Source organism: Mastigoproctus giganteus, chromosome 12, assembly GCF_048544385.1.
Source record: "Mastigoproctus giganteus isolate SK-2022 chromosome 12, ASM4854438v1, whole genome shotgun sequence".
In the NCBI taxonomy this organism is placed as follows: domain Eukaryota; kingdom Metazoa; phylum Arthropoda; class Arachnida; order Uropygi; family Thelyphonidae; genus Mastigoproctus; species Mastigoproctus giganteus.
Window position 1 is genome coordinate 97,573,203 of NC_143586.1, and position 21,921 is coordinate 97,595,123.

At 37.6% G+C, this 21,921-nt stretch overlaps 1 protein-coding gene across 2 annotated transcripts in view; it reads left to right on the forward strand.

The window, feature by feature from the left end:
* LOC150077291 (mediator of RNA polymerase II transcription subunit 25-like) overlaps positions 1-21,921 on the forward strand; it is a 763,048-nt gene that overhangs the window by 284,167 nt on the left and 456,960 nt on the right. For both annotated transcript variants that reach the window (XM_090386696.1, XM_090386697.1), the window contains exon 13: positions 20,439-20,979. In XM_090386696.1, the coding sequence (XP_090242822.1) occupies positions 20,439-20,979 (541 nt within the window). The remainder of the gene's footprint in view (positions 1-20,438; positions 20,980-21,921) is intronic.

Genomic DNA, 21,921 nt, shown 5'->3' on the forward strand with positions numbered 1-21,921 from the left:
AATTCAACATTGTTCATCTGCTTTTCCTGCCGATACAGTAATTGGTGTCTTTTGAATGTGCATGTGCTCGATATGGCATCAAGAAATTTCATTAAGTGACAGCATTATATTAATATTACATTTATCATGTTTATACAGTCATACTCAAGATGTGTTTAGTTTAATTAAATGAAATCTTTTTAAAAATTTCCATTCTTTTTAAGCATAAAAAGATTGAAGGTGCCAAAAAAGCTAAAATAATACATTATGTATGCAGGTTTTTAACTCAGTATAAACCATTGCTATTAATCCTACTGCAAAAAAAAAAAAAAAAAAAAAAAAAGTGTGTTTCCTTTACGCACGAAAGACTTTTTTTGTGTAAACATCTCTGGCAACACCTAAATTTCAAACAGCTAGAACCAAAATCATGAACGATCTAATCTTTTATGCCTACGGCCACTACTTACTCTACCAAATCAGTGTTAGTGAGATTAATGTCACTTCAGTCCAAAATATTTAGTATGAATGATGTAATGTTATATGCACATGCCCGCTGCTTACTCTATGAAATCACCGTTTGGACGAGGTTAGGCCAATAGCCTGTTTACCCATTTGATTGTAGCCATTTGTTGAATAATATGATTGCAAGTATTTGTATTGTTACAGTCATACCATCATGTTGGATCATGTTACTCTGTCACACTTTGTCGCAAATTACACATGCAGCACTCATGACATCTGCAAGAAACGACAGTATCCACACATAATATGCTGTCGAAACTGACTTGGCTCAGGATCTCAATGAATACAAGTGTGAGATGGTAATGCTGCACATTCCATTTTGCAATGAGGAAACACAGATATTGTCAGAAATGAAATATGTCAAGATCTATGACGACAATGAAGAGCTCATACTAGAACAACATAAATTGTGTGAATCAGATCTGGACATTCGCAAAACAATTGAAATATGTAAGATGATGTAACAATGACCACGACGAAGCATGCGGTAATAACCTGCCTAGCCTTGTAATGTGACTGCGAGAAGAAAACCCCTTTCAAAACTTTTACAATCATCCAAACAGCAAGATGAATGAGGATCTAAAGCTTGCCATGCTCAATGACTCAGTGCAATTGCAAAGAAATGTGAAAACTTGATGACCAATGACAACTTCTGCAACTTAATGAGAATGGCCAGTGACAAGCAAAAGATTCTACTCACGCATGTAATTTGGAGTCTGTTATCTCTCAATCACGAACTGATTCAAATATTCTTGACCGACCCAGCTGGTTGCGGAAAAACTTTTATGATTTGCCTCTGGATGGAAATATACAACCGCTTCAGTAATACAAACAGGTACTGTAACACCCATTACATGCACTTCAACTGCTAAGGCTGCTATTGCAATAGTCGGAACTACTGTGCATACTGCCTTCAACATATCCATTTCTCTGGTTACCAAAAGGTTTCTGCAATGGGTGGTAGTGGTTAGCCCAAAGCCACCTAAGTAGTATGCCCCGAGTCATAAACGTTTTTCCCGCAACTGCTGGTTTATGCCAGCTCTGTGCACATCCACGATCACCTCCCAAGATCCTTTGCACGATCTCCTCTTCCAACTCCGTTCTTTTTGCCTTTCCCATGGTGTTTGTTTGTTTTTTAGGAGCATTAGCAACTAAGGCCATATTGCTCCGGAAATATGTGGTGGCCATTCCCTGACCTTACTGCATCCTCCGTATTCGGTCATCACGGGCTCAAACCCCGGTCTAATCAAGAAGCGTGTGCTACGCACTGCTGCTCCTGCCCACCTGGCTATGGAGGCACCTTTCCCATGATGCTTTGCACTGGCAACCATGGGAAAGGCAAAAAGAACAGAATTGACGTCATTGATGTAACTTCCAGAAAGTAACTAGTGCCATTTCCGGACATAGCGTCATTTGATGTCATTTCCATTTCATAAAATCATGACAAATTGTCTTTGCTACTGTCCGAAATTTAGTAGTTGCCACCAAAGATGGTTACACACACAAAAAAAAAAAAAACAAATTTTAACTACCAAAATATTGACGAGAGTAGGATTAATCTACAGACCAGAACACTGTAAGGATTATAATGAGAGCCTCTGCATGCAAATGGCCCCCTCGACATAGGCACCTGTACGTGAGGGAGATCTCTCAATAATGCTGCTGGTCCTCCAGGTTACCATCACTATGATACAGTGTCCACAGCCTAGGTTGCAGACTAACATCATAGGAATCAGGCATGTTTGCCATGTGCTGCAACCTGTGGAAACTTGGAAGGAGGGGGTGTGATCTCGGTGGTTGATGGTGCCAATCTTCATTGGTGCTCAGCTAGGATCATTCAGCTAGTGGGTCTGCCTGCTAGGATCAGTCATGTTAATGCCAGACCCCTACCCTCATGATCTTAGGGACATGATTCAGGCTAGCAGCAGTGCGAGTATGGTGTCTGGTAATGGTGTCCCACTCCCAAGCACATTTATTTCTTGCCAGGCAGTGGGTTGGACATCGTGGTGGGTGGAGATCCCAGATGCTGCACCAAAACAAATATACTTATGAATCATGACTAAGCTTGGAATTGGGCTCCAGTAAAGGAGACATGAATGAGGTATATAAGGCTCTAAGAGGTGAAAGAAAGATGAATGAGAATGGATTTTCATGATTATAAATGATTACAGAACTAGGGGTCCATAAATTCAAATGATAGAGAACAGGTTTAGACTGGACTGCAGGAAGTTTTCTTTTAGCCAGAAAGTTATTAAATACCAGAATAAGTTATCTCCATTGATGGTTAAAGCTGACAGCTTGGAGAAATTCAAAATCGGTTGAATAGACACTGACACAAGTAGAGAGCCAAATGGATATTTTCATTCATTATTATTTTTATTTTTAATTAATTATTTCTCATTTTATTTAATTTTTTCTTTTTAGTTTTATAAAAAAAAATTTTTTTTCAGTGCTGCAAATAGCCCGAGGACTTCCTAGAACTGTATGGCTATTACTCATTTCCCTTACACTTTCTTCTCAATTATAATAAAATTATTTAGCTCTCAGTTATAAGTTGATGTGCTTTGAGCCATCCATAAAACTTCTTTGCAGTTAATGCAAAATATATTTATTTTGTTTGCCAGTAATCTGAACAGGAACTTCGTTAATTATGATATTCATATCTTATGGACCAATAAGATTGGTCTCTTTCCTTCTAGCATTAACATAAACAAAGAATTCTTTGCATGCTTAGCAAAGGACTTGTCACAATCTACCTTAGCTTGCCTACCCTTCCTGCCCCTTGGTGACCTGATTGCAGAATACTACAGTAGGTCCCACTCGTATGGCGGATTAGGCCAAATCTTTGCCGAAAAGTGGAACATAGCTTCTGTTTTTTTTTTCTCCCACTTGCAAATGCATTTAAAAGCCTAATAACATATTTATACTATCATATATTAAGTGCACAATAGAGCTAGGCCTTAAAAAATGATACGAAAGTAAAATGGATATAGAGTACATACGTTGCTTACCTTAATATTTTCGTCCATAGCTTATAGTGACTAGTGAATGTAAATTTGAAAATTGAATATATTTATTTTAGGAGGAATGAAGGAGATGTCACATTTTCATCAACTGACTCATTAACGAAGCTTATTTGTTTTGATGATGGAGACTTGGATGAAGCTCTCTTGCAAGGATTTGAGTTGCTGTTGACGTTGAAAATTGTTCAGGACTAGAAGGTTGTGATGGTACTTACTTAAATTGGGAAAGCAGTGAACTCTACCTAATGAATTGCAGTCTCTTTTCCCTTAGAACTTCTTTATAGCATGCAGTAGCATTTAGAAGGCTTGCATTCACTTTAGAACTACTTTCGAAATTTGGATCAATTCTCTCAAAAGCTGCCATCTCGTTTCTATACTGTTGATAACTTTTCCCAATTCCTTGGTTGTCATTTCTATGGGGACAGCAGGACTATCGTCAGGATGGGAATCCTCTTTGCGAAACATTCTTCTTTGCTCTTCAATCAGAAGAGGATCATCTGTTAGGGTCTCATTATGAGGGACAAGCAATTCTGCCACATCCTCAGGCTCGAATTCCAATTCTAATTCCCTTGCCATTTCTACATTTGTAGTGACTTTCTCCACTGAATTCTCAATCCAAACTTCAAAATTGTCCATAAGTGTGAGAATTAGCTTCTTCCAAACATCTTTCAATGTTGTTTCTTTAACTTCCTCCCATGCATCTCTAATAGTTTTTATACCATCCAAAATTGTGAAGCCTTTCCAAAATGCTTTTCATTTATTTTGTCTATATCCAGCTACTGTATCACATTCTAAGGCATTTATAGCATAGCAAAAGTCCTTCTTAGGTAATACGATTTAAATGCTGAAATTACCTTGGTCCTTAGGCTGCAGCAATGAAATTATATTTGCAGGTAGATAAATAACATTTATCTCCTTGTACAAACCAATTAGAGCTCTAGGATGGCCAGGGGCATTGAAGCTTTTGAATTGGATTTATAATAAACTGGAAGGCTGGCATTTGCATAGTTCTTTAAGGCCCTAGGATTTTCTGAGCAATAAAACAAATCATCATTAGTTTTAACTTGCAATCACCAGCTGCATTAGCCCCTAACAAGAAAGTTAGCCTGTCTTTTGCAGCTTTTCAGCCAAGTACTGACTTCTCCTCTTTAGCAATAAAAGTCCTAGACTGCATCTTTCTTCCAATATATGGCCGTTTCATCCACATTGAAAATCTGATGCTTAGTATATCCACCATCTTTGATGGTCTTACAAAGCTCACATGGATAACTTGTTGCAGCTACTGTATGAGCACTAGCTGCTTCACCCTGTACTTTGACATTGCAGAGATGGCTTCTTTCCTTAAACCTATTAAACCAGCCTCTTCTAGCCTCATATTTATCCTCAGCAGCTTCCTCGCCTCTCTCAGCCTTCATAACATTGAAGAGACTTAAGTCCTTGTCCTGGATGATGGCTTGGCTTAAAGGCATGTTTTGACTGGTTTGATCTTCACTCCATATCAGTAAAAGTTTTTCCATGTCAGAAATAAGGCTATAATGTTTTCTTATAACTTGAGTGTTCACTGGTGTAGCACTTTGCATTTCTTTCAACACTTTCTTCTTAGCATTCACAATTGTACTAACTGTTTGGCGAGCCAAATCTAGTTTACAACCTATCTCAGCCATAGGCATACCTTGCTCACTTAGTTTAAACATTTCTAACTTGCATTTAAAGTAAGACTCTTAAGTAAGAGCCTTAAGTAAGACATTTAAAGTAAGAGCCTTAAGACTCTTACTTAAGACTTTTTATTATTACTGGTACTACACTTAGATAATTAACACAAAAATATTTTTTATAATATAATATAATAACTTTAAAAAGTTTGGAAAATTGTCAGAATACAGAGACACGCAGAGTGCACAAATGCTGTAAACAGACTGAATCATCGGCAATAAAATGGTGCCCAATGCCCTTCTTGGACTCAGTTGCTGAGTGCGTCATGCCGAAAAATCGGAAAAGCACCAAACACAATGAACATGGATATAATTGAAAACTGCCGTATTAGGGGAACACCGAAAGGCAGGGTGCTACAGTAGTTCGAACTTACTGCATTTAGGTTGCAAAAAAAAAAAAAAAAAAAAAAAAAAAAGCTTAGTAGTTTCTGTGATTACTTTCCTGAATGCTTCCTATTTAGAATTTGTTGCTGGTAACGTCATCAGTTGGTCCCAGTGCATAGAATTTAAAAACTGTCTGAGACCATTATAGTCACCTTACTGAAATCAAAAACTCTTGCCCCTCCACATCAATACAGGTAGTTGTCTCGACTTTACGAGTTAATTCGTTCCTAGCGCGCGTGCTCGTAAAGCGGGAATTTACTTCCCATTGACGTAAGGTTAAAAATAGGGGTTACGTTTTCAACAATGAAATTAGTTAGCTAATTAGTTTATGTTTAAACAATGATTGATTTATTGAAAGAAATGAAAACGTAGCCTGTAAAATTAAGCAAATTATAATAATAGAGAAATTATTTACGACTTACAAATGTTCAAGAATGTTTATTCTTCATTATCATCGACTAAATGCACACTCGTTGATCAGTCATCATTGGCTCGGCACTCGTTGGTTTGTTACACAAGGAGTCATCTTCTTCAGAAATGTTTCAAGAGGCGTTTGTTTCCAAAATAATCTCTTTTAATTATAAATTTCACGATTGCATGCATAAGCGTTTTTTTAACAGCACACACAAATTGCAACTAACACAATTCATATGGAGTAACAAGTTTACGAAGCTTATAAAAAGAGTGAAGAGAAGATTCTGAGAATTTATGTTTTTTATACAATTGAAGATTTCAGTAAAGGGGAAACACATTTCACCATAATAACGTAAAAAACCACACAATTCGAGCTATCGGTATTTTCGCAAATGCAAGAAGATCGAGTTTACTACCCATTCATAATTGCGTGCAGTAACAGAAAAGCCCAATAAACCGGAGGGTGCAAATTGTTTTATGGTCGTGACCTCCAGAAATGTGCTTTAGAAAAATATCACAAAGGCGTTTAAATTTGATTCTTATAACGGAACATATGATAACGATGAAAGTGTAGTGCATTTTAATGATTTGAATTGGTAACTAATACGATTTACAAACCACGCTCACGACCTTTTATATGGCCTTAAGGTCACACTTGACCTTAAAAATGGCATTTTAGAGAGATAAATAGCTTATTTATACAGCGAAAATTTCAACTTCCGAGATCTTGAAACGAATTACCAAAAAACAATGTGTTATTGGGTTCACATTACGACACTTTAACGATATGATGGTGTCTCTGGATCTGATTAATATCCTAAAGCAGGATACACTGTATTGTATAGCTATGCATGTGGTTTGGAATGTGGTATTTATGAATGTTTAACATTCATTTTGTGTTGTTTTTGTTATTTGGTTTTTTTTTTGTTTTTAGGAGCATTAGCAACTAAGGCCATATTGCTCCGGGATATGCGGTGGTCATTCCCTGACCTTTCCGCATCCTCCATATTTGGTGGTGACGGGCTCGAACCCCGGTCTAATCAAGAAGCGTGTGCTACGCGCTGCTGCTCCTTCCCACCTGGCTATGGAGGCGCCTTCATTTTGTGCAATTAATGTTCATATTTCGATTTTGTTGATACTTGATTCTTCGGGGGAAAAAACTCGTAAACCCGGGAACTCGTAAAGTGAGAACTGCCTGTACACTGTGATGACTGCCACACCGTGGTTCTTTTATTAATGCATGTAGATTCTTAATGCATGAAGAGTCACTGCTAATAATCATATCACGTGTACAGGGAGGCTATGGCTCTCATCACCTTGCTAATGTTCTAATATAGAAAGCAGTCATCCAATAAATCTAGAAAATTGCTTTTACTTTATGGATGACTAACCCACAAATTCATTATCTGGATTATTAACCCCCCCCCCCTTCCTTTTTAAGCTATTCTGGATTTACTGCCCAATTCTATTTGTCTGTATAATTGTTCATTATACTCATTACACCCATTTGTCATATAACACACTCCTACTCTCATTTTTGTTTTCCCAGTGCTTATATCTCGTTAAAGTGGCTCAACACTGCACTGGCTGCCCAATCAATTGGGTGCATTTCTTACATTCTAAGTGCTTCATGACTTAACCAGCTGGTCTTGGCGCATTATAGCCTTAGTAGCTAATGCGCCAATAAAACCAAAACCCAAACCCAAACTTAACCAGTGCTTCAAATTCATTACCATGCTTCTAGCATTAGTGTACACAGAAGTATGCATGGACCTGTTTCTGCTCTTAGTAACCCCAACAATGCAAACATATTTGCTTGTCCCAGTAGAAACACTGCAAGAATCACTTTCACCTGTGCTTGTGGGTTCTGTTAATCTATTAGTCTGAGTAGCATTGAAGTCCCAGAGCTTGTAAAGGTTGGTCAACAGTTTCCTATATCACAACCTCTCCATGCATCAAAAATCCAACTATCTAAAAGACCTGTAAGCTTACTATAAAGAATGCTGAAGCGAAAGGAACACTAAATATGTTATGAAACAAATGCACTAATCAGATTAAAACAAGAATTGAGGTTGTACTTGGCAAGGTGCAATTCTGTTACCTGAATGCCAAGTTCCTCCAATAATCAAATAAAATTTTAAAAAATTGAAAAAATTAATTAAAAAATCTGTATTTTAAGTATATGGACTAAAAAAATTTTTTTTTAACAAAACTTACTTTCTGAAACATTGGCATGTATTATTGTTTAGTATGTCTTATTACCCTGAAAATACTGTATGTATATTTGCAGTTGCTGATGTCAGCTGGCAAAAACTGATATCAACTAGAAAACTTTGCATATGTGTAACGTGGTATTCAAAATAAAAAAAAGTTTACACTTATGGATTTTTTTTTTTTTTCGAATTTATATTTGTAACATCATCTTTCTTTGATTTGTATTGAATGTAACAAGAATATTTCAAGGAAAAGTTTCTATTTGCAGCTGCATGAAAAAGGTCTATAGTGTATTTGTGTCTAACTGCACTAGTGGTTTCTCCCATCTCCACATTGCTTTCATTGTGGGTGTAACAGTTCACTGTTAAAGGCCAGAGATTTAAAAGTGTATGGACTTTGCATGTGTTGTGTTGTGTTATTTACCATTGTTCTTCTGACTATTTAGCAGCTGGGCTCCTAATGGGTCTCAACGTTGCCCGCACATAGCCCCGTGGAGGCAGGACAGGTTCCCAGTAGGCTAATATTTTACTCTGGCAGGCCCTGCCACCTAGTTTCCTGAGATTTCAGTGGCTAGGACCTATTAAAAAAACCAAAAAAAAAAAGCCGCATATGATTCTAGGGGGTGACACGCTAATGAGGATTGTAGTCGAAAGTGATACCCAAATGAAAGGTCTGTGTCATTACACATCTTTGGACTGCTTTTGTTTTGGTAAAAAAATATTAAGCACTACTATTAATAGATTGTTTTATTATTATGATCTCTACCTTCAATGTAGAGAGACAAAATTCCAAAAAAAACAAAAAAACTTACCTATTGGCAGATGCATTCATTCATTCTAGGCTGACAAACATTAGTCTCATATGGAGAACTTTGCATCTGCCTTTACATTGCTTACTAAAGAAACTGTACACTACCACAAATTGTTTCTTACATACTGTGTTGTTAAACAGTAGACTAAAAGCTGGTGCTTTACAACTTTTGGAATACCTTAAAATCCAGCATATTTTGCAATACAGAAGTATTAAGAAAGGAATCCAGCACTGGGATTAACAATTACATTTGTCTTTAAGATTCCATGCAAAAAAGTGTGACATTTCTTTCTTTAAAAGAAGCTTGCTGGACTACTTTGTCCTTTAATCTGTTTGTGTGGCTAGTGGGATTTTTTTTTTTTTTTTTTTATGTGAACCCCAAACACGAGAGGTATTAGAGCCTATAGTACTTAGTACCGTGCTTGGGTTGGAGGTTGAGAAGATGAAAGAAGATATTTGTTGCCATCGGACTTGAACTTCTGTAGACTGTAATTTTCAGGAAATACGTATGAAGGAAGGTTGTTCCAGAAAATGGCAGTTGAATGAATAAACGCGGAAGATGAAAAGTTGGTTCTATGAGTTTGAAGTTGGACAGTAAATGGATGTTGGCTGGTGGCTGCACATGTTCGGACCGTTTTGAAAGAGAGAGAGAGCGAGAATTATAGAAGCCAATTCAAAAGAACAGTGCCCATGGAATTATCTGTAGAAAAGGCATGCAGAGGAAGCAATATTTGTAATGTGCTTGTGGCAAGAGAGATTAGAAGTCAGGGTAATCCCCAAAAGAGATATATATCATTTTGCCTAGAAATCAGTGTGTCACCAAAGGTAAGCATAGCAGCAGAAGGATCCTTTTTGTGAGATATAAGACAAGACAGAGTTTTAGAAGGGTTGAAATCAACTAAGTTGTCTTTGACCCACTGGAGAATTACCTGAAGATTGGCATTTAAGGAATTGGTAGCTGATTTTCGAGAAGTTGAAGCTAATTGAACAGGGCAAGGTTTCTCAAAATGGAAAGTGGAATGCAATGTGCTATCACCAGCAAACCAATGGATAGGATTTCCAGTCAGTGGAAGAAGGTCATTAATATACAAGAGGAAAAGAGTGGGGGAAAGAACTGAACCTTGGGGGACACCGGCATTAGTGGAGAAGTTAGAAGACAAAGAGCCATCTACCATCAATCTCAGTGAGCGATCAGAGAGAAAACTGGATAACCAATTACTAAAAACAGTTGGCAAACCATAAGATGGAAGCTTGTTTAGAAGACCTTTATGCCAAACATGATCAAAAGCCTTTGAAATGTCAAGAGCAACTACTTGTGTTTCACTGAACCTTTCCATTGAATTAGTCCATAAATGGGTAACACAGCCAGAATATCACCAGTGAATCGACACTGATGGAATCCATACTGGTGATTGTTGATCAGACAGAAGGTTTCTAGGTAGTTTAAGAGTTGCCGGTTAATTGATTTCTCCATTACTTTAGAAAGAGTAGAAGTAATTGCAATGGGACAATAATTGGATGGGAGGGATTTGTCACCTTTTTTAGGAACCTGCTGGATATGAGCAAATTTCCAAGCAGAAGAAAAAACACATTTGGAATAAGAAAGTGAAAAAAGGCGGCAAAGAATAGGAGTAAGTTCAAAAGCACAGGTTTTGAGAACAACTGGAGAAATACCATCGAGACCTGGAGCTTTCTTAGCATCAAGAATCGGCATAATCCTTCTGACATCCTTTTGATGGAAGACCACAGGAGGCATTGAATGGAGCGTGTTGGGAATGGTGAGAGGTGTTTTACCAATATCATTAATACATGAGTTGGAAGAAAAATGGGATGCTAGCAGGTCAGCTTTATCTTTGGCTGAAGTGACAACAGAACCATCTGGTTTGGACAGAGGTGGGAGCAGAAATGGGCAAAAGTTGCGGTCAATAGCTTTGGCAAGAGACAAGAATGCTCGGGTACCATTAGGGCAAGAAGCAAGTTTTCTACTCTTAGCCTGTTCAAACTCTAGTTTGGACTGATTAATAACTGCTTTACAATTATTGCGAGCTTTGGTTTAGGCAGAAAATGAAAATGAAGAATTAGAAACAAGCCAATTACAATATGCAGTATTCTTCTCATGAACAGTCTTAGCACATTTATTGGAAAACCAAAGTTTAGATAAAGGACGAGATTTTAAAGTGGAGTGTGGGATAAAGGACTCCATTCTTGCAAGAATAATTTCACTGACACGATCTGAGCAGACGTCAACATCAGAAGTTTTGGAACAGTAATCTGACCAAGGAAAAGAAGAAAAGAAATCTCGCAGGTCATCCCATTTTGCATTCTTGTAATGCCAAACAACATGAGGTTGGGAATAGCCATGAGATAAAGGCTCCATTGGAGAAGAGACAATCACCAAGTTGTGATCTGAAGTGCCTAAAGGACTCTCACTTCGAGCGTGTACTTAGAAGAGTTGTTTGTGAGAAAAAGATGATGTGTGTTGGCTGCATGATTAGGATTGTCCGGTATTCTTGTAGTTAAATGAACAATCTGTGCAAGGTCATTAGTAATTCCAAAAGCCTCAGCATCTCAACCAGCTGGGTGGATGTGAATAGAAAATGGAAGCCAGCTGGAGTTGTGAACATTGAAATCACCAAGGAATATTACCTCACTGTTAGGAAAGTTGGACTGGAGAAAGTCAAGTTGCAAAGAGAAGTTGTCAAAGAGCTCCAAGTGATTAGTGGAGTTGGGAGAATGGTAGAGATAACAGATGAATTTTCCACAGTGAGGTAGAGAGATTTTAAGCCAGAGAAGATCAAAGAGAGAAGATTCCAAATTGCCAAGTCTCTGACAGGGAATATCAGAACGGATATATGCACAAGTACCACCTTTGAGGCAAAAGGAATGATACCGCGAATAATTTGGGCCTCTGAGATGAGCAGTAGTTGAATCAACCGATAACTGAGATTCTGTCAGAAAAAGTAAATTGGGTTTGGCAGACTGCAAGTGGAAATGGACATCGTTGAGATTAGAATTGAGACCACGTATATTTGTGAAATTAATTAGGGAGGTTTGAGAGGTTTAGATCTCTTCGCAGATAAGCTTGCTCTATTAGTGTGACAATTCATGGTGTATTCAATAGTAAGAAAAAGTGGGTGGGACATACTGTATGAAGTAATGAAATTTTTAGATATGACGTACACATGGTAGGAATATATCCAGATCCTTGATGTAATGTGGCGTCAACAATGCTCCCCGCATTCACACTACTCAGATTCCCTCAAGTCACTATCTGGCAGAGTAGAGGTAGCAAGATTATACACTAGCTGATCCGGAAGCCTCCTAGAGAGTTACCAATAGGTTCGGTCCTGTGTACTGGCTAGCGGCCGCCCTGCAAACACCATTTTAGAGCTGTACCCTTGAAATGTAAGGAATATTGGATTTCGCCACAATGTTCATCATAACTTCAAAAGTCATCAATCATACTGCATGATGGAAGAGATGGGGAAGGGTTGACCGGAACTTAGCTCTGGAGACTAAACATGGGTTCCACCACTTCAATCCTCCAATAAATTACACAGATAATGCAATGGTTTTAATTCTTACAGCAGAATGAATTTGTCCTTGTAATGTGTTGCCTTGGTATTGCACAACAAGAAGCCCTCGATTTATGTTGGGGTTATGTTCCTGGGGGAACAGTTGCAAATTGAACCCTTTATATAACGGAGTTGATCGGAAATCACAGGTTTAGGTTCCGTGCACCAAAAATTTTACCTTCCATTGATTGTTTTATTTTATTAGCATTCTTCATAGTTGTACTAATAGTCGATGGAGGCATATCCATAGCCCTACATAAATTAGGGCAGCTTTCACCAGATTCCATCCTCCGAATATTGCATAGGATTCAATTAACTTTTTTTACCAAACATGGCAAGTCTTTATTCTATTAAATTAAAAAACTTTATGACACGATTGGAAAAAACTGCACATGGCTATCACTATCATTATTATTCAATTTATTAATAGCATGATTAATAAAAAATTGCTAGCCTAATAAATTTCAAACATGTGTAAATACTGTAAACAACAACCAACTGAATGCTTCACCGAAAGGATCTTTATTGCCCACATCTAAGAGTGGTTACTTTGAGGGCGGGAATCTTTCTCGTCTCTGATACGAACGCACTAATTGCTGATTGGCTCAGATTGTCCTAAATCACATGAACAGTGCACGATACATAGCACAGTATTATGCCGATAAATTTTGTCTGATGATTTTGGCCCCAAGTGCCAAGCGATAGTGATAAGCGATTTTCTTCCTGCGAATATGTAGTGCTCTCCCAAAGTGATATAGTTCTGTTTCTTTTCTAGCGTCACCTGTTCTTTTGTTTACTTGAAGTGGTTCTTTAAAGGTCAAAAGTAAACCAAGAAAAGAAATCCACCTTTCTTTTTTTATTCTATATATTCATTACTAACCCTCTACTTACTTGAACAACCGCTTGGTCACTGGTGGCACTGCTCCTGCCTCCATGTGGTAGGGCCAGTAACATGGGGGATAAGGCAACCCCTGGTGCCAAAAGGGGCAGAGATGGAAACAAGTGATTTTCTATGTTTAGAGCCAAAGAACTCTCAACCAAATGACACTCACGACACTGACCATGACTTCTCTGTCGGAGAGAATGAAGAAAGACATTGGCAGGCAGGAATTACCAGCATTCCTGATAATACATTCTCTGTCAGCACAACCTGTGGGCAAGCTCTCCCCCTTTATCATTCAGAGATGCTTTGAACATTCTGCAAGTTCACCAGAAATGGTGAAATGTCTCCAATTTGGAGATTTATTAATAGAGACCACCAATTCTCGACACTCTGAACTATTATTAAGTCTGACATCCTTTAGTGGAATCCCAGTTCAAATCACACCACATAATACCCTCAATTCTTCAAAGGGAGTACTCACTGAATGGGATCTATTGAGCGTTCCTGAAGATGAAATAGTCCAGGAACTTAAAGAACAAAAAGTCACTCGTGCAAAGAGGATCCTGATCCGAAAAGATGGCAGTTTAGTTCCTACCAGGAGTATAATTCGAACTTTCAGTTCTCCAAACCTACCAGCTTCAGTCAAGTCGGGATATCTTAAACTGTCGCATTCGACCATATATTCTGAACCTTAAATACCAGAAATTCAGCCATTCCCAGACATCATGCCGTGGAGATGCAACATGTTCAAACTGTGCTTGTAAAACTCACACATAAACAGAATGTAAGCACCAACCCCACAGTGTCCAAATTGCAAAGGCAACCATCCGGCATACTCAAAAGACTGCGACCTCTGGAAGTTTGGGGAAAAAAAGATACAAAAGTATAAAGTTGAAAATAAAGTTTCCTACCAGGAAGCAAGAAAACAAGTAAGATTAAGTAATCCAAAATGCACTTATGCCTCTGCTACTCATAGTCACCAATCAAGAGCATGTCAGACAGAAGTGTCTATCCCTCCAGATCCATCGATCTCAGACTGGGCCCGATCAGTCCAACATCCATCTCCATCAAAAGCAGTCGATCAATGCAGTAATACACCACTGACAGTTCCATCCCAGAGACTTCCCCATTGTTAAGAAGTGAAAAATTTGCAAAAATTAGATCTGGTTGAGGTGAAGCAATCTCACCCCTCAGGCATTATACTATCTACAGACAAGGTCGATCTGATACTAATAGCCCCGCATGGAGGAGTTAGCTATACTCATGGACTCACGAGTCCCCTCCAGACACATTCCATTGCAAACACAATTGAAAGCTGTTTCCACCCGTGTAGTAATTGGTATCACTCTAATACTGGTCTCAATTTATCTTCCACCGAACCAATAATGTACAATTCACCAACTGGAAAATCTTATTTCTCAGTTACCTTCGCCTATTTGTTTATTAGGAGATTTTAATGGACATCATCCGTTATGGGGTTCTCTGTCTCAGATGGATGTGGTGAACTTGTTGAAATGTTACTTGACAGAGAGAATCTGACACTATTAAATACTGGCTTACTGACATATATCCATTTTCCTACTGGGTCAACCATTGCAATGGATCTTTCAATTTGCTCTCCAATCCTCTTCTTAACTATAGTGGGCAGTACATGACAATCTTCTAAACAGTGACCACTATCCACTAATCTGTAGTGTTCAAACCACCCATTCCAAACAAACTGGATGAAATTTACCAGTCATGTATCTTTTGATGATGATAACATCATAGTCTTCTGCTGTTGATACTGTCACCGATCATATCACAATGCAGATACTAACAGCTGCAAAAGCCACCATCCCACAGTCTCAAATAAGGAACCATTGGCATACGAATCACTGGTGGAATGCTGATTGTAACAAAGTGAAGAGAGAAAAAAACGCAGCCTGGAATACCCTCCGCAAACATCCCACCACTGGCAGCCTTATTAACTTCAAGAGACTAAGAGCCAAAACTCGTTATATCCGGCGGAAGGCGAAAAGAGAGTCATGAATAAAATCTGCCTCCTCAATCAACAAAGATACTGATACCTGAATAATTTGGGAAAAAATAAAGAAACTGAATGGTAAATATCATATGTTGCCTTCTATTATTAATTGGAATGGGAAGGAGATCTCATCTGCTGATGAAATTGCCAATGCCTTAGAAACGGTGTTCTGTGAATTGTCCGCCTCAACTGCATATCAACCATCTTTTCAAAAAATTAAAGCTGAAGTTGAGAAAAGGAAACTGAACTTCAATTTTAGAATAGGATATTCTCAGAACATGTTTTCCCTACTTCCTGGCGACATTCTTATGTAATAGTCATACCTAAACCTGGAAAAGACCATTCAATTCCTAACAAGTATAGACCAATTTCTCTAACTGTCTGCCTGAGTAAGACTTTGGGAAAAATGGTTCACCATCGACTCATCTGGTACCTTGAATCCCAAAACATAATCAGTAATAATCAGTTTGGCTTCCGAAAGAATAGATCTTCCCTAGACCTCATGACCAAAGCTGAATCCAAGATAAGAAATGCATTCATCAGAAATCAACATCTCGTCATGATATGCGTTGATACCATGATATGCCTTGAGAACGCCTTTGATACCACATGCTGCTATGGTATCCTAAGAGATCTCCATTCTATATATATGAGAGGACATTTACCATATTTTATTCAAAGCTTCCTTCGGCACAGATCTTTCCAAGAGAGGCACCAGCATGTTTTATCTCAAACATACATTCAAAAAGGAGGAGTCCCACAAGGCTCTGTTCTTAGTGCCACTCTGTTTGCAATACGAATAAATAACATCACAAACAGCATTCCAAATACCATTGACTTGTATTTCTATGCAGATGATCTCACCATATCCTACCATTCCCAGAATATAAACTATATTGAGAGGCATCTACAAATATCCATTAATAACGTTGAATTATGGATGGCGCAAAATGGATACAAACTGTCAAGCCACAAATCTACAGCCATGCATTTCTGCACGAAGCGCAGAATGCATCCTGAACCTGAGTTGCATTTGGCTAATCATCCTCTACCAGTTGTGAACAGTATTCTCCTCCTAAGGCTAATTTTTGATAAGAAGTTAAACTTCCATGAGCACATCAAGTGTCTAAGAACCATTTGCACGAAGAAAATGAATGTACTCCGGGTCATCTCCAGTACATCTTGGGGTGCCGATTGTTATACCCTGCCCCACTTATATAAATCTCTGATTAGATCTCAACTAGACTACGGAGCACCTGTTTATGACTCAGCTAGGGAAAGCACTTTGGCCCTTCTTGCGCCCCTCCAACACTCTTCTCTTAGGATAGCCCTAGGTGCATATAGAACATCACCAGTTCAAAGTCTTTATATTGAGGCTCACGAGCCTCCACTTAGCATCAGAAGAAAAATGTTTGTGATGAGCTAGTCAGCTAAAATTAAAAGCCTGTCTGCTCATCCTGTTTGGCCACTGTTGCATAATCCTCAATGGAAAGCCCATTATGCAAATAAACCTAGAACAATTTGGCCTATTGGTATCAGGCTGCAGAATCTAACCGAAAGCTGGAATATTCAGCTTGATAATATCCTCAGAGAATCAAAAGATCCGGATCTCCCCCCCCCCCTTGGACTTACTTCACACTTTCTTCTGATGAATACTTTGAGCAATGGGGTAAAGGTTCTATAGCAAATATTAACAGTCAACAACTACATATTGCTTACTCACAAAAGTACTCCCACTTTACCAAGAGCTATACTGACAGTTGAAAGTCTGATAATCGAGTGGGTGCAGCTGCTGTTTCCCTTATAAAACTGTTTCAATTTCACTTCCAACTGCATGCAGCAGCTACACTGCTGAGCTCCATGCCATTAAGCTTGCTCTAGAAAACATCTTGCTGCTGTCAATAAATAAAAGTATAATATATACTGATTCACAGAGTGCTCTTTCAGCTTTGAAAAGCACATCCCCACCTAAAAATCCTTTATTAAAACTCATAAAGAATAAGCTGATGCATCTTCATGAGCATCAGAAAACTGTTATCTTTTCATGGATCCCTGGCCACAGTAGTATTCCAGGAAAGTAATGTGCAGATAATGCTGCAAAGCATCCTTCCATCGTATCATCAATAAATGACCTAGTTCCATATCCTGATTATAGACATAACATATGGAGAACATCTATGGAACAATGGACACTTCTGTGGAAAATGCAAACAAATAACAGGCTATTCCAAATAAAACCTAAACCACAATTATGGACTTTTAGCCTTCGTAAAAATAGAAAAGAAGTAGTAATCTTAGCCAGAACTCGTATAGGTCACACTCACCTTACACATCTCTATCTGCTTACAGGAAATGATCCTCCGCAGTGTGCACACTGCTCGTAACCTCTTATAGTAAACATATACTCCTTGAATTTAACTTGTTCAGCAATGACCAGTGAATGTCTTTTAGTTTAATTTCAGATCTACAACAACCTCTCTCTCTCTCTAAAAAGCAAATCTCTCTGAATTCTTTTTCTATTTGAAACAAATAAAAATGTATGACCATTTCTAACTGCTTACTGTGCAGTTATCATGACTCAATTAATTTGGGAGGTGCAGTATGGCCTAAGTAGCCCATGCGCCAGAAAACACCACCACAACAACAACAACTGACGATTTTAAACTTTCAATTTATAAAAAAAAATGGGGAAAAAAAAAACAATTGCAAAAATAAATAAAAATGCCGTTGTGGTTAATGATCAGCACTATTGCGAATCGGCGCAAAACAAGGGCTACCTGTACTTTCAAACAGATGGCCTCTCCAGAAGGTTAATTAGACATTTGTTTAAATAATGATACTGCTATGTCACATATAGGGCTAATTGGTCCCTCAGCAAGTAGCAGGTGGCCTGTGATGACAAGCAGAACAACTCACATTGAATAAAGAAGTTGTGTTATACAAAATCATAGTTTTTCAAAGTTGTAACATAATTTTAGATATCTGTCAAAAGTAGTGCATTACTAGTGGGTAACTCATTACATAAGCAAGCTTGTCCTGCTATGAGAAGTAAGACCATGCGATTTAATTCCTGCTTGCAAAAACCAGGTGGAAGGGCAAGATAAACATTATAAATATTTACAGATGTAAATAAAATCAGTTTTTTGGGCTTAGTATTCATTGAAATGGACTCCTCTAAATCTGCTTAACCACTAAGTATACCCCTCTAAAATCCAGAAAATTGTAAAATTTGTAACAACTTACTTGGCTGTATATATTTGTTTTTTGTACATTTTGAAAAAGAAATTACTGTTTGTGGGTGTGAAGTATTACTTCAAAAACTTTCAGAAATTGAAATGTAATGTAATAAATGTGACTATTTTAAATTATGATTACAATGATTATTAATAAGATATTTTAATGGTGCAAACTAAATATTATTACTAATCAGCAAAAAATAAAATAAATTTTCATAAATGTTGGCATATTATAGGGTTTATAATATTTAGGTATCACCAACTCTGCAATTGAGACACAGAATAAATTCTAATTTGTCCTTTTTTTATTATTACACACAGTAAAGAATTGAAAAGACAGTTAATCTGTCTAAGATGGCTAAAGAAACAGAAATTGAGAGTAATATTCAGTAGCAGAAACAGTAAAAAAGAACATTTGTGTTTTGAAAAGAACATTGGTTTCCAAACAGTGAACATGATTTTTTGTGTATGGAATGTTTTGTGATACATATTGTTGTTTAAATGAAATGTTTCTTTATATGTTGCAACCTTACCATAAGATTTATAGGGCTGTAGCCTGAAATAAAGTATCACTGTATCACAGCCACCAGGGATGGCTGTGGCTGTTACTGCTATCAGGAACCAGCCATGATTTTAAGAAGGTCATGGTAGTACTTAAACAAATCTGAGGCATTTATTAAAATATTGTACAATGTTTGAAATGCATATATTTTCATTCCCATCATTTCTATTGGCTGAGTGAGAGAAGGCAGAGAGTGGTTATTAGCATTAGTAGAGGCATATGATGCAAGAAAGCAAGCTTATGCAGCATCAGCCAAAAAAAAAAAAAAAAAAAAACACTTCCACTTCACCCCTCCGTTCATTCGAAATGGACAATGCTCTGTATATGGCGCATTATGGCCTTTGCTGTCCTTGCGCCGCAAAGCCCTAAAACAAACAAACAAGCTCTGTATATGCTCTGTTGCTTTCTGCATTTATTAATGATATTGATGAAAGTATATCAGTATTAATGCCTAAGTTTGCAGAGATACATAGGTTTTTAGGGTGGTTAATCACAGTAATTTGGGTATGCTACTGTCACAAGATTAGGTAGATGGGCTCAGAAATGGCAGTTGAAGTTTAGCATTGAAAAATGTAAGGTGCATACAGTCAGATATGAAGTTCTCTGAGCAGTGCAAACCAGCTGCCAGGACAGCTCATGCGGGTTTTGCTGGCAGGAATAAGGAGGCGATTAGGCCGCATCTTGAGTACTGCATATACGTATGGAGATCTCATCTTAGGAAGGCTGTAGATCATCTGGAGTGAGTAGAGAAGGCCAACGAGATTAGTGAAGGGAACAAGAGGGTGGTCTCACTAGACTACACACGAGGGGGACATAAATTCAAATTGAGAAAGGATGGTTGTGGGATAAATGTGTGGAAGTTTGCCTTCGGGCAGTTGATTGTTGAAATACTTCTATCTGTTGTTATGGAAGGGGGTAGTTTGAACAAATTCAAGGAAGAACTAGAAAAGTTATTGGAGAGGATGGACAAGTGATGTGGGAAGGTTTTTTTTTTTTTTTTTTGTCTGATTCTTTATAAACTTGCTTTCTTCCATTTTCTACTAACGATAATACTGTTCACTAGTAAAACTTTATACTAAAAATGCATTATCTTTGTAGGTGGATTACGTTCTGGTGTAACTCCTATTACCCTTAGGACAGGTAACACTACTCAAGTTCCAGTTACTACAGTTGCAGGTGTAAATGGCTCAGCAGCATTAGCTGTACAACTATCTCAGCTGCCATCATTTTCGCAGCAGCCGCAACAGCAGCAGCAACAAGTGCAGCAGCAAAATGTAACAATTCCTACCACAGTACAGGCTCAGCAAGGAATTCCAGTAACTATACAATCAAAAATGGTAAATGTAACAAGTGTTAACCAACTGGTTACTTCTCAGGTTCCAATTATGGCAACTGCATCTTCACCAAATCTGCAGTCCCACACTGGACAAACTTCTGTTCCGTCAATAACAATGACAGGACAGAATCCTCAACAGCAGTCTCAGTTATCAGGTGCTGCCAAAGAGCGGCGCTCAATCTGGGAAGGTACATTGGAGTATCAAGATAAAACTGTAACTACTAGTAATCCTTCTGCTCCTCGTGTTACTCATTCTTTGCCATGCACATGTTCATGTGCTGTTGTGAATGGAGAGCCTGAAGTGTAAGTTTTTTTGTATGACATTTATTATCAGACTAAAGTAGATAATTTTCTTATTTAAAAATCAGTTATAAAAATAGTTATAAAGTAAAAATAGTTATTTTATCACTAAACCGAAGAATTTCAAATTAAAAAATAATTTAAGAAAACTGTATTTCAATTGTACAAAATGTCCTGAAACTAGAATGTCTTTTATCAATATTCATAATTAAATATAAATTTAATAAATGTTTTCTTATTAAGCTTAAATGTTGCAATTTACAGTATTTATTATTATTTTTTTTATATCAAAGTTATCTATTCTGTGGTCCATCCTGGAAATTGTCATGTACTTAATGGGCAGTGGGAAAATAAGTATTTCTTTGTAGATTGGCAAGGAAAAGAGTTGTGTTTGATTTTGTAGCTGTGTTAAAGGAAAGTAATTTAAAAAATATGCATCTTAATTCTTTATTAATTCTTGTGGAACAAAACATTACAGTGTTAAACTAACCCCTTCTGAACATGATCCATGGGATCTTGCAAAATCCTCAGTGCAGCCCTTCAATATAAAAGATTAAGCATCGCTGTTCTAAACCAATGATTCCACAATGTATTCTGGGGAGGGAAGGAATGATCATAAAAATCACATGAAATTTTAATTTTATAAATAAAATTCTGAGAAAAATAACTGTAACATATTTATTTATTTCTGTACTAATTATTAGTTCACACTGGAAATTGGAAATTTCCAGTGTGAACATCAGAAATGCCTGTGGCATTTGATGTGAGTCACAAGTTCATCATTTATATGGCATGTGGCATGCATTTTAAGGTTGGTCTGGTTGACAAACCTAGCTGAACTGATGATTATTTTCTTTGCAACCAATGTAAGGAGTGTACCAATCTGAAATTAGAAGTCGATTCATTATGAGAAAAATTTCAGTCACTGAAGAAATCAGTGCTTGC